The 21,280-nt window shown below is 41.5% G+C and overlaps 1 protein-coding gene across 1 annotated transcript in view; it reads right to left on the bottom strand.

Moving 5' to 3' along the window:
- LOC117368565 (G-protein coupled receptor family C group 6 member A-like) overlaps positions 1-15,877 on the bottom strand; it is a 112,041-nt gene extending 96,164 nt beyond the window's left edge. The window contains exons 1-3 of the mRNA XM_033962296.1: positions 15,614-15,877; positions 13,235-13,386; positions 4,944-5,232 (exon numbers count right to left, since the gene is read on the bottom strand). Of these exons, the coding sequence (XP_033818187.1) occupies positions 4,944-5,232; positions 13,235-13,386; positions 15,614-15,877 (705 nt within the window). The remainder of the gene's footprint in view (positions 1-4,943; positions 5,233-13,234; positions 13,387-15,613) is intronic.
- Between the last annotated feature and the right edge of the window lie 5,403 nt (positions 15,878-21,280).

The following is a 21,280-nucleotide window of genomic DNA, read 5'->3' as shown; positions in this document are numbered from 1 at the left end:
ACAAATACTTGGAAATGCAAAATTAGATCAGGTTTAACATCACTCCTTACAAGCTATAAAATATTTTAATATCACAAGCTCCATAGTAATAATATAAATACTACTATTAAAATTCAACAATTTATATATCTTTGTTTTCTTATTTATATGAATACTTTTATTTATTTATCCAAATTTTGTTATGTTCAGCTAAATTAAATATATATAAGATATTTTGAATTTATAAAAAGGATAAGATTATTAGAATACTTTAAGCAAACATTTTATCTTTTATAACTTCAATCATTCATCTCATTCATTATAATTTCTATTCTATGAGATACATTCATCTAAAATTAAAAGGTAAAAATTGTGAAAAAAAAAAAAAATAATTAAAATCTATCATAACCCATTCTCTTACTCATTCTTATTCCTATTTTAATAGGTCAATTGAAAACTTTAATGATTCCTATCCATAAACCTTTTTCTCTATATCCGGTAAAGAACTGTATCTTATAGAGAATGGATTCAGCTTATATCTGAATCATAAAACATATTCTTACTATGAAGTTATTATTATTTTCTTTGTAAATACAGTTTATTTCATTCTATATTTTATATCTAATATTAAATATATTTTCATTCCGTATAGTTCCGTTGGTATGAATGCCTTTTTTTTTTTCCTTCAAGTTTCCTCTTCTTCCTCCGTAGACGTGATAACGTGAAAACAACCTTTTTTTTTTCATTTCCGGTGTAGTTCATTTTAAATGGAAAATTGCTTGATTTTTCACGGTTGCAACAATTTTTTGGTATTTCAAAATTTCAGTTTTATAAATGGTTGCAACTGAAGCAGGCTATTCAGAAAGGGTTCCCTGAGTGGCGTAATTTTAAAATTTTTTATAGTCTGCATTTCCTCTATTTTCAGGCAGACATGCTAGGACATCAAGCTTCCAAGTGGTATAAATTAATATCTGAACTTATGAATAAGAAATCCAAAAACGCTTTTAGAGATATTTGGAGCATTGAGATTAAGCAGTATATTTCTGTATCTCGATGGCCACGTATTTGGTCTTGGAGGATGAGGTGTACAGCTTCAGCATCTATGAAACAAACTTGGTTCTTTTTGTTACATCGTTCTTTTTGGACCCCAGTTAGATTGAATAAAGTTAGATAATTCTAGATCTAACAGATGCTGGCACTAGTTCAACATTAGTTCAAAAAAATGGAAAAAGGACCAAACAAAGGACAACCAAAAGGAGCACAAAGAACACCAAAGGGAGTGTCACCGTGTAGTTAGGAAAGCTAAAAGAGAATATGAGGAGAGACTGGCGGGGGAAGCGACAAACTTCAAATCGTTCTTCAGATATGTGAAGGGGAAGCAACCTGCAAGGGAGGAAGTGGGGCCTTTGAATGATGGAGACAAAAAGGGAGTGGTAAAGGAGGAAAAAGAGATAGCTGACAGGTTAAGTAAGTTCTTCACGTCAGTCTTCACGAGGGAGGACACATCCAATATTCCGGAACCGGAGGACATCGTACATGGGGATCGGGATGAAAAGCTGGCCCAACTAGAGGTAAGCCAAGAGGATGTCCTCAAGCAGATAGACAGACTAAAGAGTGACAAATCACCAGGTCCGGACGGCATTCACCCAAGGGTACTCAAGGAACTAAAGAACGAAATAGCGGAGCCACTTCGCCAAATATGTAACCTGTCCTTAAAAACTGGAGAGATCCCGGAGGACTGGAAAATTGCAAATGTCACGCCCATCTTCAAGAAGGGTTCAAGGGGGGACCCGGGAAACTACAGGCCGGTGAGCTTGACCTCGGTCCCGGGAAAGATGATGGAAGCGCTGATTAAGGACAGCATCTGTGAACACATAGAAAACAATGGACAGCTAAAGCCGAGTCAGCACGGCTTCTGCAAGGGTAGGTCATGCCTCACAAACTTATTGTACTTCTTTGAGGAGGTAAACAGCCAGGTGGATAAAGGGGAATCCATCGACATCATTTACCTTGACTTTCAAAAAGCCTTCGACAAGGTACCACACGAAAGGCTGCTTAAAAAGATGTGGAAACATGGAGTGCAAGGGGAGGTCCACCGATGGATCAAAAACTGGCTGGCAGGCAGGAAACAGAGGGTTAGAGTAAAGGGCCATTACTCTGACTGGCAATGGGTCACGAGCGGATTTCCGCAGGGGTCGGTGCTGGGACCGCTCCTGTTCAATATATTTATTAATGACCTGGAGGCGGGAACAAATTGCGAAGTTATTAAATTTGCGGATGACACCAAACTCTACCACAGGGTAGAAACCATGGAAGACTGCGAAGATCTGCAAAGGGACCTAATGACACTAGAAGAATGGGCCAAAAAGTGGCAAATGAGCTTTAACGTAGGGAAATGCAAGGCCATGCATGTAGGGAAAAAGAACCCGATGTTCAGCTACAAAATGGGGGGATCACTGCTAGGGGTAAGTAACCTTGAAAGAGACCTGGGAGTGATGGTAGACACAACCTTGAAGGCGTCGGCACAGTGCGCCACAGCCTCAAGAAAAGCAAACAAAATGTTGGGTATCATTAAGAAGGGTATCACGACCAGGACGAAGGAGGTCATCCTGCCACTGTATCGTGCAATGGTGCGCCCGCATCTGGAATATTGTGTCCAGTCCTGGTCGCCTTACCTCAAGAAGGACATGGCGGTACTTGAGGGAGTCCAGAGAAGAGCAACTAAACTGATAAAGGGTATGGAAAACCTCCCATATACTGACAGACTGAAAAAGCTGGGGCTGTTCTCCCTGGAAAAGCGGATACTTAGAGGAGACATGATAGAAACCTTCAAGATCCTGAAGGGTATAGAAAAGGTAGACAGGGACAGATTTTTCAGATTATGGGGAACCACAAGTACAAGGGGGCACTCGGAGAAATTAAAAGGGGACAGGTTTAGAACAAATGCCAGAAAGTTCTTTTTCACCCAGAGGATGGTGGATACATGGAATGCGCTTCCGGAGGCTGTGATAGGCCGGAGCACGTTACAAGGCTTCAAAGAAGGTTTGGATAGGTTCCTGGCGGATAAAGGAAATGAGAGGTACAGATAGGAGTAGATGTAGGTTTAGGGATAGTCTGAGACCACTGCTCAGGCAATGGGCCTGATGGGCCGCCACGGGAGCGGACCGCTGGGCGAGATGGACCTCTGGTCTGCCTCAGCGGAGGCAATTTCTTATGTTCTTATGATATTGATTTTTTGGAGATCAATTTGGGGACATATTAATAATATTTTAGAATCTGAGATTCCGTTAATAATAATAATAATAATAACAACTTTATTTTGTATACCGCCATACCCAGAGAGTTCTAGGTGGTTCACAGCAGTTAATAAGATTACATACAAGATAACATTGGAATTAACAATTTTTTGGAATGTACATGTCGTTGAAGTTCACAGGGAGATACAAGGAATATACAAGGGGTATACAAGGAATATATAAGGAATATAATACAAGTAATATACAAAGAATATGCAAGTAATATACAAGGAATATAGTACATGGAATATACAAGATTGTACAATAGTTGGTTTTTTTTTTGTTGTTGTTATAGGGAAAAAAAAACATACCGGTCAGGGAAGTTAATTGGTTTGGAGGGTACCTTGGGGGGGGGGGGGGGAGAAGGATTAGCAGCATAAAATCTATTTTACTCTTTTGGAATCTCTCTAAATACTTGTGACCTGGGTCAACCACTGCTGGAAACAGGATACTAGGCTTGGTGGACCTCCAGTCTCTCCCAGTGTTGCAACTGTTTTGCTCTTATGATGTTATGGTACTGTACCGTTGATGATTGAAAAATAAGATTGAAAGATTATGAAAGTGCTAAAGCTTTAAATGAGGATTCACCATACAATATAAGCAGTTTATATTGACATGTGTATCTTGGACTATGCAACACTGGGAGAGTCAATTTGGGGATGGATTGTGTTGCAGCAAAATTTGTTCCACGGTTGATGACCGATGACTAGAAGAACAACCAGAAATTGTGCACAAAAATCACAATGACAGCTCTTCCCTCATGTACCTTAATTTACTGACTTGGCCCCAGCTGACTTCTTGTTTCCTAAACTTAAATCTATACTGAAAGGAAAGTGATTTGACACCACTGAAGTCATAAAGCAAAATTTGATGAAGCAACTTTTGTCGATTCCTGAAGATCTATTTAATGACTGTTTCCAGAAGTGGAAATGACATTGGGAAAAGTGTGTATGTAGGGAAGGGGAAAACTTTGAAGATGACCCAATGGAATAAGTTGTAGGATTGTTTAATATATTTTATAAGATCAGTCCTGGAATTTTTAACAGACCTCTTATGTTGCCAGGAGCTTCTCCTATGTTATACTTTCTCTGGCAAAGAATCAAGATCCAGTCCCAACATGACTAGACTCTTCTCCTTAGGTCACACTGTTCCTATAATGAGCAGTTGTTGGTCAGACTTACATACCTCTGTTCAGTTCATTTAGCATGTGAACAAGTCTCTATCTTTCTTCTATATAACAGCGGACAGCTGTTGCCCAGACTCACAATACATTTGCTAATTCTTCTCCTTCCTCTCCTTCCATAGTTCATAGATATTCCAGTGAGCTCCTGGTGGGATTTCACTTGTGGCTCTTCTACATATTTCTTGCTGGACCAGCTCCAGGAAATAAAGGACATGCCTCCTCCCTAACTTGGAATATTATACTTCCCTCCACAAAGCTCAAGCTCAAATCTAGTTGGACCACTTCCTCAGCACAGACCTCTTTCTATTCAGATTTGTTTCACACATTTTGAGAGCAGAAATCTCAAATATTCTTCCTGAAACTGCAAAGGAAAGAGCATTTTGGCAGCATATTATAGATGAAATCATTTGAAGAGGATTTATATATGCAAGGTTGGACTATATAGGGTAAGGGATAGAATGTAAAGTAAGATTAATATCTCTGACCTGTGGGTATTGATATATCTGGAACATATTGTAGAATGCATATGTATCCTCATTTGTAAAGCCTTCAATGATGGCAGCCACTGTGCGAAATGAATTACACTTGAAATTTACGATTGTGCTCTGTCCTGCCAAAATTTTTAAGGCTGATTTAATTATTTTCCTTGTATATGTAAAAGTCTCTTTAATATGGAGCCCCAGTGTGATGGTGGGTAAGAGGTCTGAGTTGTTGTTAATTTCCTCCACCGCAAAAACAAAGGCCAAGAAGTTATAGTTAATATAATTTAAAAATCTGTAATGACATTAAGATCATAATTTCATAACAGTGTACCTGAAATATTTGCAAAAATATACATATTTATGCGTATTTGTTTTTTTAATAAAATATCAGAATGCAAAAATAAAACAAAACAAAACTATGTTCTCTTTTACCATGCAGTGTGAAAAAGAAACCTGGTGTGCTGAAGCCACTTGTAATGCTGCCAGGAACATGCAGCTTTTTCTATTTTTTTATAATGACCATGAGCTAATATCCCCACTAAAGCAAGGCCATTAGATTGTGAGCCCTTCTAGCCCCTCTTTTGCACATAGTATGAGCTCGCACACTATTCCTGAGCTAATCAGTTAGCAATGCACAAGTGCTGATGGATTCACGTAGCTTTGTCTACACTCTATTCCCTACAAGTATATCTTATAGAACATGAGAACAACCATACTGGATCAGACCAGTGCTCTCCTGTTTCCAAAAGTGGCAAAATCTAGGTCACAAGTATGTTATGTTAGTATATGTTAATCAGGTTCTTTGTACCCTCTCTACCTATTCAGTTCAATAATAATAATAACTTTATTTCTCTATACCGCCATAATCTTGCGACTTCTAGGCGGTTCACAATGAAGATAAGCTGTACAGTCAGCGAATTACAGAGTATAGATAGAAGTGAGAACATTCAGCGATCAGTGAATTAGAAGGTGCCAAATGGTTAGGAGAAAGATGTACATAGGTTGTTGAAAAGAGTTAACTTAATTTTCATATTACATTGAAAAACATTGGGCATCAGCAGAAAGCTGGGTACAATTGTGAGGAAGACATAATAGTAGACGGAAAAAAATGGGGCTTCTAATTGAGAGGAATAACGGAATATGGGTGAGGTGAGGTAGCTTTGATCGTGTAGGGAAAAATCTGGCTAGGACATGAATTTCTTAAATAAGGCGGTTTTTAATTCTTTCTAAAAGGTCTGATTACATTAAAGAAGTTGGTTCAGTTACCCAGGAAGTTACAATGGACAGTTTGACACAGACATTCAATAGATTTGGAAGTTCAGGTAGATCAGTACGATTATTAATACAATTATGTTGTAGTTACAAATACATAATTACAAGTTACAAGTCAAAAGGAGCCTGAGAAGTTTCACTTCATGTACAACATCGAGATTACTTTATGTACTGTGGTGCCTTGCCCATTAATATAGGTGGGTAAAACATGAAGGCTTTTTTAAAAAAAATATATCTTTATTAGATTTTCAAACTACAATTGTGCAACAAATAATTCATATACATAAAATATCACAAGACAAGCACAATAAACTTTCAGACATTAATATACAATTAAATATTTCCCCACCCTCCCACCCAATACTCAAATAAAATAAAACCCACAAGAAACTATCCATATATACCCTGAATCAAGTTCCAATGCAACTCCCTCCCCCCCCCCAACCTACCAATCAATTATTCTTCCTTACAAAATTTAGCCAATGGCTCCCAAACATCCATAAACGTTCTGTAATGCCCTTGCTGTATGGCCATGAAGAGTTCCATTTTAAAAATGAAATACAGAGATTCCCACCAAAAATTGTAACTTAATCGATCCAAATTCTTCCAATTCCTTAAAATGAGCTGTATGGCAACCCCTGTCATTATAAATAGAAGTTTGTTATTTCGATTAGATATTTGGCTTTTAGCTCTCATCAATATATCAAATAAAATGGTGTCATATGTTAATGCCACTGGATTTTCCAATATTTTGTTCACTTGATTCCATATGGACCTCCATAATTTAAGTATCAAGGGACAATAGTATAATAAATTATCCCTAGTCCCAGCTTCAAGACGACAGTGCCAGCATCTATTAGACTTTGAATTATCTAATTTCTGTAACCTAATAGGGGTCCAAAATGCTCTATGTAATAAGAAAAACCATAGATGCAGACACGTTAAAAACGCAAGCGCACCTTTGTAAAAGGAGCTCTAAGTCCTTAATATTTTGTTCTAAATTAGTGAATTCTAGCTTAAGTTGCATCCTAACATGAGCTGATTATGAGATAATTTGCCTTCTCACGGTAGCTTTAAAAGCATCCCAAAGTATTTCTAAATAGATTTCCTCTGAGGCATTAAGTTGAAAATATTCCTTCATTTTTATTTGGAATTCCTCAATAAATTATGCATCTGCAAGCAATTCATTATTAAATATCCAAACAGGTCTATTATATTCTTACTCCTCAACTTTAAATTCAATCCAAACTCCACCATGATCTGCCAAAATGATTGGATCAATAGTGGCTTTTGTGATCTGTTGTACAAATGTGTCTGATACAAATATATAATCTATATTTGAAAATGATTTATGGACATGGGAATAAAAAGAAAACTCCTAAGTATTATAATGAAGAATCTGCCATATATCCTTCAATCCACAAAATTGAACCATATTATCCAATCCTAATGATTTTAACATCCTACTAGGTTTTTTATCCAGCAATAGATCAATTACAGCATTGAAGTCCCCTGCCACCACTAAATCAGAGGCAGACAGTGGTAGAATCAACTGTTGTAGAACCTTGAAAAATTCAATTTGATTTGAATTAGGGGCATATATGTTAATGAGCTTCAGCGTATGTTTCCCCTCGCTCAGGTTTACTTGAACCAATTTGCCTAAAGGATCAGCTGAAAGGAATTTAAATGTAGCCAGACATTTTTTATTAATTTAAATAGCCACTCTCACCTTCTTGCCTACCGTAGGAGCATAAAAGCAATGTTTAACCCATCCTTTTTCTAATTTACTTGATTCTGAGGCATTTAAGTGCGTTTCCTGAATGTAATATATATCTGCATCTTGTTTTTTCATGGAATTAAGAGGTTTTTTCCTCTTAATTGGATGATTAAGGCCATTGACATTTAATGAAAACAATTTCAGCGTCATGTATATTCTAGCAAAAATGGGATCCGAAAATATAATTCAACACGCTTAACCCTTACTAGCATTATATAAACATTACACATCCTATAAATAATCCCTCCCCCTACTACAGAGCACCTATTTAGTTCTTTAACTCAAAGACCCCTTCAGGCCTTCTTTAAGTTCTTTTCCAAATTCAACCTTGTATCCCTTACAGATTACTACATGAATCAACTTCTCATATGACACTACTGATTAATGATTTATAATATATATGAGATAATCTTTATAACTTATCAATTTATCCCAAAATAAATTATTGCTCTGAAAGTCATTAAAAACTATAACTCTAAAAATAAATAACAAACCTTAAAAAGAGCCACAGAAACCCTCCTCCCCGCTCAATATCATTCCAATACACCCCCATTATATTCAGTTAATATTACCAACATTACCTATATCACTCTACAACAGAACAACCCGTATGGACAAAAATATAAATCATTCATTGCATTTGATCTATTAAAACACAGCCTACCAAAACAAGTTCCCCACATACCAAGCAATCTTTTCCATATACTCCAATCACTCTCACAAAATTAAATCATCAACTTAAATTAATAACCAGTAATAAAAGTTACTCAAAAAGCTATTTCATTCACATTCATGCACTGTCAAACACAAATGAATAAATTAATATTGAAAGAGTAAATAATCCAAAGAGACTATAAAGAATCATTATATTCCATATCTGCCCCTCCCACCTGTCTTACAAAACTATTCATCCCAACCCCCACCTCGCTCTCTACAAAGGTTCCCCTTAAACATCCATACACTACCAACCACACACCAATATATGCACATTGCCAATCTACAACAGAACAACTTCCAAACTGACGTGTCTTTTCCCTATTTAATACATTTCCAAGCATTAGAAATACAGTCAAACCAAACTCCAAGACAGGGCTCTCAATGAGGCAGAGTGAACATCCTGAAGGGTCTGCCAATGCTGCTGCTTCTCCTCCATCGCCCAGTGTCAGTCTGCACATGCCGGACCCAAGCTTCATGCTCTTTTACCCTTCCATGTGCTGTTTTTTTCCCTCCCCTTTTTGTCCCAACCAAACTGCTTCCTGTTCATTCCTCCACCATTCGGGATGGTAATGCTTTCTAAGGGTCATAGGGGCCTGGAGCTCGGACATTCTCCTCTCCCCTCTGCAGCAAACCTCCCTGCACCTCTTCTCTCATTCTGCCTCCTCCCAGTTTGCAAACACCAACGGAAATCGCATGAAATCCACTTCCCATTTGGAAATCAACATGAAGGCTTTTAAAAAATGAGGATTATTGAGCATTAAATTCACATCTAAAAACAGGTCAAGAACTCACCTGTAGCTGCACATTGTTTGATTTCCACCATTATTTTAATAACTTATGATTCACAGTTTTGGAGACAACACAGAATAGTCTGAGGGGAAGTGGCTTTTATAGACTCTTGATACAGTAGGAGGGGCATTGGATTTTTTTATTTAGCCAGTGTGTTTCCAAATGGCTAGTATCATGAATGTGGCATTGGAGCCCACTTTTTGCATTCTAGGCATTAACTTCCAGCTTAGGGAACAAAGAGGAGAAGTGCATGCCATTCCTAGTGTTAGGCAAGTTGAATGTTGTAAGGGTGTTTATAGTTCTTTAGAGTGATTTAGAGTGTATATGAAGGGGGTTTTGTGATCTTGCATGTTTCTGATGGTGTGTTTTTGTGAAGGTGGGAACAGCTTTAAAGTGGTTTTCTAGATATTCAGTGCTACTACTGATGTTTGGTGGAGTCATCTAATATAATAAAACGGTAAGCCGCGTATGCACACTTCCTATGCGTGCATCCGTTTTCCGTGAGCTATAGCACACATAGGAAGTGCGCATGCGTGGCTTACGGTCTGGCCTCACGCGAGGTAAGACAAGTGTCCTGCACGTCCTTCCCTGCTCTCCACTTGCGGAGCGGCGGCTGCCGGCTGCTAGCACCCCCTGCCCTCTCCGTTGGCTCCCGGCCCCAGCGGCGTAGGCAGCACTATAAACACACTGCTTCGTGCCCTTCTCTGCCGATTTCCTCTGCCGCGTCTCTGATGACATCATCGGAGACAGACGCGGCAGAGGAAATCTGCAGTAGAAGGCCGCGAAGCAGCGTGTTTAAAGTGCTGCCTACGCGGCTGGAGCCCCCGAGGTTTGTTGGCGGTGGGAGGGTCAGGAACAGGCCGGATCGACAATGGCAGTAAAAGAAGGGGGAGGGGCCGAACAGAGCAGGGAAGAGAAGGTAAGAGAAGGGAAAGGGGTAGTGGGGGAAAATGCTGCTACTACTTCTACACAGGAAAGGGGGGGTAGGAGGGAAATGCTGTTGCTGCTGCATAGGGAAAAGTGATGGAAATGCTGCTGCATAGGGAAATGGGGAAAAATGACAGACAGACACCGGGAGGGTGGGAGACAGAAAGAAAGAAAGACACAGGGGCAGGGAGAGGGACAGAAAGACAGAAAGAGAAAGGGGACCAGAGAGAGAGTCAGCGGGAGAGGGAAAGGGGGCTGCTTTGGGGGGAGGGGTGTGCTGGGGGGAGACAGAAGGGGCCATGGAGATATAAGGAAAGGGGACAGACAGCTTTGCTCTGGGGGGGAGGGGGAGACAGAAGGATACAGACAGCGGCCAAGGAGAGAGAGATAAAGAAATACAGACAGACACATCTATTCTAGCACCCGTTAATGTAACGGGCTTAAAGACTAGTTATATATATATATATATATATATATATAATCAAATTCTCTAACATATTCTTCCATTAAACCCTGGTTACTTAACATGCCATCACCAGATTACAAACAAGCGGGTGCTGTAAATTATCAAGGGTTGTGGACTCTCCTTGAGTCAGGAATCTTCTTAAACCAGGAATTATTGTGAGCTAGCTGTAGTAGAGTAAGTTTTGATTGAGGTAATTTTATTCTAGTTAGATTGGTGGTTAGATATTTAATCATCTTATGTATTTTTCTAGGATATCGGCAGCAAGAATCCCCTGAAGCAAGTTGCCTTAAATCGTGTACCAATGTTTGGAGTTGAAAAGGGCATATATTGTTAGGACTATTTTTGAATTTTCTGGGTTCTCTGCATTTACAAGTTGGTGGTGACTGCTAACAACAGAAAGTAAATAGGAAAAGAGAGTCACTTGATTAAAGGCTTACATCATAAGATCAGGACCTGGAATAACTGCGTTATATAAGGTCATATGATCCAGGTTTTATAAGCAACTCTGATACCTCTCTTTCAATTAATAGAAAGCAGTTTTTTCAACAATTTGTTTTGACGTTCATTGCAACTCTAGGGAGTGATAGTAATTTATCTATTCACCTTTCCCCATTTTTCTTTTGACTTGTTGAGGCCATTTGGGACAGTGTGTGAGAAACCCAAATAGAAGCAACGTTTCATGCTACTGATCCCATGGCAAACAATGGCTTTCCTTAATGTCCATTTCAAAAAACAGACTATGAACTTTTCTTCTTTGAATGAAAAAAGTATTTCCTCCTATTGGTTTAAAAAGTATCTCCTTTTAACTTCATTGACTGTCCCCTAGTCTTTGTTTTCAAAGTATTCCCATGTAATGGAATTTAGTGTCTCCTGGTTTTTGTTCTCTTTGAAAGAGTGAAAAATTGATTCTCTCTTACTCTTACAGGGTATATATTTATCCTTCACTGATAAGTCTCTTACTCTAAAATTTGGAGAGTTCACAAAAGCAAAATATAGTTTCACAAACTGTTCACTCTTTCTATCCAAAAGAACATTTTATTTGGGAATCAGTGCTTCCCATTCAATCCAAGAACATAGCACCTTTGTAATTAAAATGATGAAATATTTTGACTCCTACCAGACAGAACTTAAAGATCTGGGCTTTATTTCATACTCCAAAGAAATTTAACACTGCTTTGCCACCTCTCTATCTTCTGTCCACCCACCCACCCCTCCCTCTTCCTGTGATACTATCACTGAAATGCTTACATATTTTCCTTAAATATACTATTTGTCACAAATTTCATCATAAAATGCATTGAGTTACCATTTTTCCATTGTTTTTGTTTTATTTCTGTTACCTTGAAAAGTGGCCAACACAGCCTCCAACCATTTCAATACATACACAAAGTCTTACTTAGCAACTCAGTGGAGTAGTCATAGTAGGAGGTACCCCCCTCCCCTTCTGCACACCCACACTCCTCCCATGCCCCTATCAAACATTTGTCTATTTTTCTTTCCATATCTCTTTAACTCTTTGCCAGCACTCCCAGCACCTGCAACCTCCTGCCCACACTGGTCTTGGCTCTGTTTATCAGCATTACCCCACACCATCTTACATCTGATCAGCTAGTGATGCTTCAGTTTCAGTGGCATTAACCAGTCAAGTAGTGCTGAAAATCCAGGAGTAGCCAGCTCATCAGGAATTAACAAGGCAGGAGTCTTTCATGATGTGAAAGTTCTTCTTTAGGGTCCCCGCCTAAATGGTCTTCATTTTGTAAAGTATGCGCTTTAAATGTGACTGCACCTGCTATTTTGGGTGATTGATTGAAAAGGGGAAATTCCCTGACTTCTTGTGAAAATGTCATGTACATTCTCTGCTTTTCTCATCTTTTCAAAGCACCCCTCTGGGAAAACCTACTCACTGGCTGCCTAAAGGTGGAAGAAGAAATGTACTTTTCACTGGGCAGAGGACATTTTCAAACAGGACTATCAAGGAATGTTCATCTGTTTTAAGATTGACAAAAGTGCAAATATATTAAATTTCAATTTTAAAAAATGATAACATATTAGCAGTGTATGGAAGATTATTGCTTGGCTAGTAAAAATTCACTTGCTACAGGTTATCATGAGTTTATGTGTTCAATGATAAATAAAAATATTCATAGACAGAATGAGGACATCAAAAACTCAGATGTAATTATAAATGTAGTAATATCATATAAAAATGAAGGAAAATGTAAACTCCTTATAAAACATAGACTACAAAACATCTTTCATACAAGTACAAGTTATATTTCCAACAGCTAGTCACAGAGCAACTCACAAACACTTCTGAAATGGGAGGTAATGCACAATGCTACTTACCCTGAAGAATTAAAAGATATGGTGTTGGTAAAGGATTTAGTTAACTTAACTGCATACTGTTGAACAAATCCCCCAATTATAATGTCCCCATCCATGTAGTAGCCATCTTCTGAAAAGTCCATGTACAGCTTTGGACATTGGCTCTCAATAGGCTTCCAGAGATCAGTGTAAAATATGAATAAAATCAAAAGGGGATAAGCTGCCATATTTCAAGGTGAGGAACAACTGCTCTTCCTGCTCTGTCACTTTGGGAAATTTCTAGTGGAAGATTCTGCACGTCATAGTGAAACCCATCTTTTTAAATCTATATATTATGTATTATGCAAGAAGTTTCAAATTGACACTGAGAAGACTCTTTGATGGACACAGGTCACTTTATGATTGGACCAGAGAACTTCATCCTGATGTTGATGTGAACGCTGATTCGAGCGAGTATCCTGCAGCTGTGTGGGCATCGTGTGATCTTTATAGGTCTCTGCTCCTGAAAGGTTCAGCCTCAGCGGATTTCATCTACTGACTTGGGCATTTGATATTAAATATAGATTGTTTTTATAAACTTGTTTTTCTGAACATGACCTTGTAAGATAAATATTAATTTCAAAGGAGTGCTTTGTGAAGAGTGTAATAATAACAGCAAGGGAATTGTGCACTTGATTTATAATACTTAGAAAATAAATAAATTAGAAAATGGATTTCGATGATTAGAATCTACCAGATATTCAACCCACTGAAGGCCATGACAGGACTCTCTGTATATAGAATCATATTTTCTGTCTTAGAGCTGAATTTGTCAGTTGTTTAATTATGAAAATACTGAATTTTGAGGGCAACCTTGTGAATTTGTTCACAGGTGAATGGTTCTTTAGTCATATACAAATACGCATGGCAAAAAACCACTTTCCTATCTGTGTTATGGTCCTTGACACTAGAGAATGACATGGGGAAAAAATCTGTCCCCGTCACCGCCCCGTCCCCGGCCCACCATCCTCTGCACCGCCCCGTCACCGCCGTTACCTTCACCGCCCCGTCACCATCACTGCCATCCCTTTCACTGCCCCATCACCGCCACTGCCATCCCATTCACCGCGCCGACACCGTCCCCGCAGCATCCATAAAAGCCTTAGTACTCTAATATTTAGCTTATTCCGTTCTTATAAATCAAAGTTCCTGCTGCTGAACTAGAGAAAGAGATATTCAGCTGGCAGGGCTTTGTTTATAAATATTTATCAACACAACTAATATACCACTTTATCCTAAAACAAAAAATAAATAAATAAATAGAATAAAAGCAAATTAGACTATTGCTCTAAGGAAATGCTGATAAATTGGAGGAACTGAGTAATAAGTTGTGCAACTTGACTGCTCAGCTGGAGATTTCTAACTGCAGATTGGAAAATGTTGAAATCCGAGTGGGAAAAACTGAAGCAATTCAAGTTCAATGCCAGCAGGACCATGTGGTAATTCAAAATCTATCTAAGCAAATTGAATATTTTGAGAACAGAAATAGAAGATGTAACGTGAGAATTTTGGGTTTGGGGGAGGAGGCTGAAGGATCTGACATGCCTGCCTTTTTAGAACAGCTGTTACCAAGCCTGCTTCAGGTATGGCAGTTGCCATGTAAGACATACCAGAAACCCTGAAACGTGGAGGCGACTATCAGATGCTAAAAAGATATAATGGAGGAACGGGAGGTAATTGTCACATCAATGAATATCTGTGCAGTTGATATCGGTGCTGGTAGCATACTAAGTGCTCATTCTCTCAACCCCTTCTCTGCAATGAACTGCATTGTCAAGGAGGCATTCCTGAACAAGGGATATACACCTCAGAAGCTACCGGCCACATGTTGGTCTGGAGGTCACCTTCATAGCTCCAGACCAATGTCAGGCCTGCTGTTGTGGAGGCATATATCCCTTGTTCAGGTATGCCTCCTTGACAATGCAGCTCAATGCAGAGAAGGGGTTCAGAGAGACACTATCCGATTCTAAGCATAATGTATGCTTCATAGTTGCACGTGTCACCCTCTATCCTATGTCATATCATGTCTGCTACCTCTCAAAGCTCACTTTCTTGGCAGCTGTTCTGGTATGCAACCTATTGCGACCCAAAATGTGGGTGATGAGATACCGGTCAGTCCACTGTGTCAACAAATACATCAAGGCCATTCAGTGTCACCTGCATATGCCGGCCACCTTTTGTTTAGATGTATACCGGTGTAACTGTACACAGAAAGTAGTTTACATATATGTTCACACACTGGCCTGATCTGTCTCCCACTTAGTCTTACTGGGTTGGGTTGGGGGGGGGGGGTTGATAGGTAATTGTGTATGTAGTATGCAACCAATGCACGCTATGGTAACCTTGAGTTCATAATCTTACTGCACACGAGTCGCACACAGCATGGTGCTGAGGGCATAGCCCAGGAGGTGGTGCAGGACATATGCCTATAGGCAGCCAGGGAGGCAGTGGCAGAGGCAGAGCAGGAGGTGGAAGGCTACTCTGCGTCCGAGGGAAGTCTGCAACCTGAGGATGTGGTTGAGGTCTCTGATGTGGAGGACCAGGCCCAGGTGGTAGAGGCGGAGTTGGAGGCACAGGTGGTGGCGGAGGTGGAGCAGCAGCATGTGGTGGAGGAGCAGGGAGCATGGGAGGTTCCTGACTTCTATGAGGATATGCCTCCTCTTGAAGGGGATGAATAGGTGGTCATGGAGGCAGCAGCCTCAGCCCCACGCCATGATGTGCAGCCAGCGGCCCCAATAGTTCCTCCCCCTCCTGAGGCGTATGGAGAGCTGCTCAACATGGTGGGACAAATACGCAGTGAATTGCAGGAGGGGAGGCGTGAAACTATGCAGACTCTGCAGGAGATTATAAGTCTTCTGCGCCAGCTGGTTGAGATATTCAAGGAGCCAGTGTAGGGGGTGAAGGGGCAAACCTGAGGGCCAAGCTGTCAATGGGCCATTGAGGCACCAATCATGTTACCAACAGTGTCCCTGACAGCTCACAAGTAGCTGGCAGAAATCCAATGACTGAAAGGACATCACACGGCCTGTCCTTCACATATTCAGGAGACTTTACCTACTGTATCTCATTGGGACATACTTGGATGTTAACCTACTTGATGGTACTGGCTGTCGTGTACAATGCTGTCACCATATGCTCTGCCAATGATTGCAAATGTTGAGATGTGATGTACAGATGCAAACTGTACAGTGATGGTTAAGGTGTGCAATAGTTGCACTGAAGGTGTGTTCCAATCCCATGACTAGGGTAGGAAGACATGCATATGGTGGGACAGTGTTAAACGCAATAAAGGGTACTCTCCCCATATCAGTGGAAAACAGGTATCCATTGAAATGAAAAGACCCTACCATCAGATGGGATGTGGTGAGGTGGCCATAAAGATTGACACTGAGAAAGTGGGAATTCTAGGCTGCATTTCTGAGGTCACAAATAGCTTCTATAACCTATGGGCCAATGGATGATGATGTAACCAGGCCAGGGGTACAGGGAGCACCATTGAGATTAGAAGCCGCAACCTCTGGAGACAGAGGCTGCTGCAGCAGGACAGCCCTCACAGATATTTGTTGAACCTTACAAATGAAAAGGTATGTGAGGCTCAGAACTGCTTGCTTACTTTGCACAGGTTGGAGCAGTGCTAGGCATGTTGGTGCAATTAGCAGGCATGTGCCATGTTGTTACCATAAGTATGATATTGTATGTTCTCATAATGCGTACATATTTGTATGGCGATTGTTCTATGACAGTCTGTTGTGACCAGGTGTTCTACCATTCATGTCTACCTCAGCAAAGGTGTATGCATTTATATTTGAATCTTGACTACAAAAACAGATCAAAATAAATACCAGATATCTACCTCTGAACTGGGTATCATGTGTGATCCCTTGATATCATGTCACTGACCTGCACCTAACAAAAGGGCAGGCAGGCAGCCAACTGAAAGTGGGAACGTGGCCATCTTGTAAATAAGATCTGGATGAGACCAGGACCATGTCACTTGCAGGACCTGAGACAGAGGTTGTGTTAGTCACAGTTCAAGAAAAAGGGGAGAGATGTAGAGTTCCATGATTTGCAATGGATGTAACACCTGACTGTCTGAATAGCTTCCCCTCTTTCTAGAGGCCTGTGCCAACCATTGACTGAAGGAACATTTTATGATTGAGGACTCATGTAAAAGGGAGCTGGTGACTGCTGTGCAATGCTGCCGTTCATATGCAATCAGTTAGATCCCATAAGAGCTACACATGTGCAAGGTGAAGCACTAGGAAGCTGACCAGTGGCTGGCCTAGGCAGGGATGGAGGACGAGGAGAGGGAAGAGGTGTTTTCCAAGAAGCTCACCCAGTCTTTGCCCTTACCCTGTTATGGCCCCTATGCAGATTGCTCCCCCCTGCTTGTCTAAACGCTGTTTCAAACAGGCTTTCCAGAGGGTAACCAGCAACGTGAGGCCCAGACATTTCTATAAGCATGTAAAATATCATCGATGAAGCAGGAATACTTGCTTACCTGAATACAGCCACACGCTTGAAAAGGCAAACCATGTAATGTGTAACATCCAACAAACGGGTTAGGATTGCTTCAGTAGATAGGACGGTGTCTCTGAACAGATAGGAGATGGACGTTCGTGCTGATGCAAACGTATCCTGGGCCCCTGGATTTAAATGTACCAATAAACGTGGCCTAGACGTCTTTCGGATTTGTTCATAACCGACCAGATGGACGTATTATGTCAAGTCGTCCAGCGGACGGCTTGTTGGACGTACTTAATTACACAGAAACATAGAAATAGACGGCAGATAAGGGCCATGGCCCATCTAGTCTGCCCACCCTAATGACCCTCCCCTACCTTTCTCTGTGAATAGATCCCACATGTCGATCCCATTTGGCCTTAAAATCAGGCACGCTGTTGGCCTCAATCACCTGAAGTGGAAGACTATTCCAGCGATCAACCACCCTTTCAGTGAAAAAGAATTTCCTGGTGTCTCCGCGCAGTTTCCCACCCCTGATTTTCCACGGATGCCCTCTTGTTGTCGTGGGACCCTTGAAAAAGAAGATATCTTTTTCCACCTCGATGCGGCCCGTGAGATACTTGAACGTCTTGATCATGTCTCCCCTCTCTCTGCGTTCCTCAAGAGAGTATAGCTGTAATTTATCTAGCCATTCCTCGTACGGGAGATCCTTGAGTCCCGAGACCATCCGGGTGGCCATTCTCTGGACCGACTCCAGTCTCAGCACATCCTTGCGGTAATGTGGCCTCCAGAATTGCACACAGTATTCCAGGTGGGGTCTCACCATGGATCTATACAATGGCATAATGACTTCAGGCTTATGGCTGATGAAACTCCTACGTATGCAACCTAAGATTTGTCTTGCCTTGGATGAAGCTTGCTCCACTTGATTTTCAGTCTTCATGTCCTCATTGATGATCACCCCTAAGTCTCGTTCTGCTACAGTTCTTGTTAGGATTTTGCCATTAAGGGTGTAAGTCTTGCATGGATTTTGGTTGCCCAGGTGCATGACTTTGCATTTTTTGGCATTGAAGCTGAGTTGACAGGTCCTAGACCAGCGCTCCAGTAGGAGTAGGTTGTGCATCATGTTGTTGGGCATTGAATTTTTGTCTGTTGTGCTTTTGCCCACTACATTGCTTAGTTTGGCGTCATCGGCGAATAATGTTATTTTACCTCGGAGCCCTTCTGCCAAGTCTCTTCACCCCATCATTTCACTACCCTCTGAAGCCTACCTCCAAGCCAGTTCCCAACCCATTTCGTCAATGTGTCGCCTAATCCTATAGAACTCATCTTGCTCAGCAACCTGCGGTGTGGTACGCTATCGAATGCTTTGCTGAAGTCCAGGTATAGGATGTCCAGGGGCTCCCCAACATCCAGTTTCCCCGTCACCCAGTCAAAGAAGCTGATCAGGTTGGATAGGCATGATCTCCCCTTAGTAAATCCATGTTGACCGGGGTCCCGTAGATTCTCCTCGTTCAGAATTGTATCCAATTGGCGTTTGATTAGAGTTTCCATTAGTTTGCTCATTATTGATGTGAGACTCACTGGTCTGTAGTTTGCTGCCTCCATCCTTGAGCCTTTCTTGTGGAGTGGAATGACGTTAGCCATCTTCCAGTCCAACAGGACGCTACCTGTACTAAGGAAGAGATTGAAGAGCACGGATAGCGGTTCCGCCAAGACATCACTCAACTCCATGAGCACCCTGGGGTATTGGTTGTCAGGCCCCATTGCCTTGTTAACCTTGAGCTTTGACAGCTCGCAGTAGACACTGCTGGGCATAAACTTGAAATTACTAAACGGGTCAACTGAGTCAACCCTTGTCTTTAACTGAGAGCCAAGTCCCGGCGCCTCGTGGGTGAAGACTGAACAGAAGTATTCATTTAACAGTTGGGCTTTTTCCGAGTCCGTTTCTACATAGTCACCGTCTGGTCTCCGTCTGGTTTCCCGCCTGAGTTTTTATTTCTGTCACTGATATACCTGAAGAAGGATTTATCTCCCTTCTGGATGTTCTTTGCTAGAGACTCCTCCATGCAGAATTTGGCCTCCCTAACTGCTGTTTGATGGCTCTTGACTTGGCCAGATAGTCTACTCTAGAGTCCTGTTTCCCTGATTGTTTGTAAGAGAGGAATGCTTTTTTCTTCTCCTTGATGAGGTCCGAGATCTCTGCAGAGAACCACTGTGGCTTATTGTTCCTTCGCCGTTTACTTACTGATTTAACATAGCAGTTTGTTTCTTCCTGTATGGTGGCTTTCAAAGTCGACCATATGTCATCCACGTTATCGGTTTCTGCTTATCTTTGCAGCGCCTGGCGAATGAAGTCTCCCATGTCTTTGAAGTTTGTGGCCTTGAATTTGAGGACCTTGCTCAGTGTGGTAGATTTAGTGAAACCTTTCCTGAGATTGAACCATACCATGTTGTGGTCACTGGAGTCCAATGTGTCGCCCACCGAGACCTCTGTGACACTTTCTCCATTGGTAAGTATCAGGTCCAGTATTGCCTGATCCTTTGTTGGTTCCAACACCAGTTGCCTGAGTCTTGCTTCCTTCATAGAGTTTATTAGCCTCCTGCTGCCGCCGGAAGCAGAGGAGAGTGTGTCCCAATCCACATCAGGCATGTTGAAGTCTCCTAACAATACTGTGTCAATAAATACATCTAACCTCATATTATCAAAAGTGTGGGTACTTTGACACCATGGCTCCCAAACCAGTCAAAGCTCTGTCCCGAAAGCCTAACTTCTCCCAGGCTCAGACAGAAATGCTGGTGCAGGAGGTGCACACACACCACCAGCAGCTCTTCTCTCCCCAAGAAGAAAGAATTAGAGCATACTCAAAGAGCAAAGTCTGGACAGCAATAGCTCAGCGCCTCAATGCAGTCCACCGCCATAAGCAAGATGTGGAGGACTGCAAGAAGAAATGGAGAGCCATCAAAAGGGAGGTCCGAACTAAGGTGGGCAACTGGCCTCCAGATGCTGACACGGCAGACCTCAGCCCCATGGAGCAGCTAGTGCTCACCTTTGTGTCAGCAACCTCCACCTACTGTGTAGGCACACAGGACACTTCAGCTGCCGCACCTGCACAGCCTTCTGGTATGTACTTGTTTTAATCCCCAGTCTCACAGCTATGTGCCACATTCTGAGAGACCTCTCTTTCATCCTCCTCTAATGGGACAGTGAGTACACCTGCTCTTCAAACCTTTCCATAACACCTGTTTGGAACTGCTCCATGTGTTGATGGCAGAGCATGGAATTAGATTCCTACACCCTTATACTGACAATTTGGAACATTTGCTATGATCAGCAGGTGTGCTCACGTAAGGTGTCTTCACATACACTGCTTTCATCCCCTTCATAATGTCACCACCACACCGCCCTATGGTAGCTGGGAATGTAGTCACACACACCTTTGGGATGGTTCATAGACAACGGCGCGAAAGACAAAGGCGCGCCCGGACAATTGAGCACAGCGCGGAGGCGCATGCCGCTCTAAATTACTGTTTTTAGGGCTCCGACGGGGGATCGTGAGGGGG

Source organism: Geotrypetes seraphini, chromosome 10 (assembly GCF_902459505.1).
Source record: "Geotrypetes seraphini chromosome 10, aGeoSer1.1, whole genome shotgun sequence".
NCBI lineage: Eukaryota > Metazoa > Chordata > Amphibia > Gymnophiona > Dermophiidae > Geotrypetes > Geotrypetes seraphini.
The sequence above is the reverse complement of the archived record's forward strand: the minus strand, read 5'-3'. Positions and strand labels throughout refer to the sequence as shown.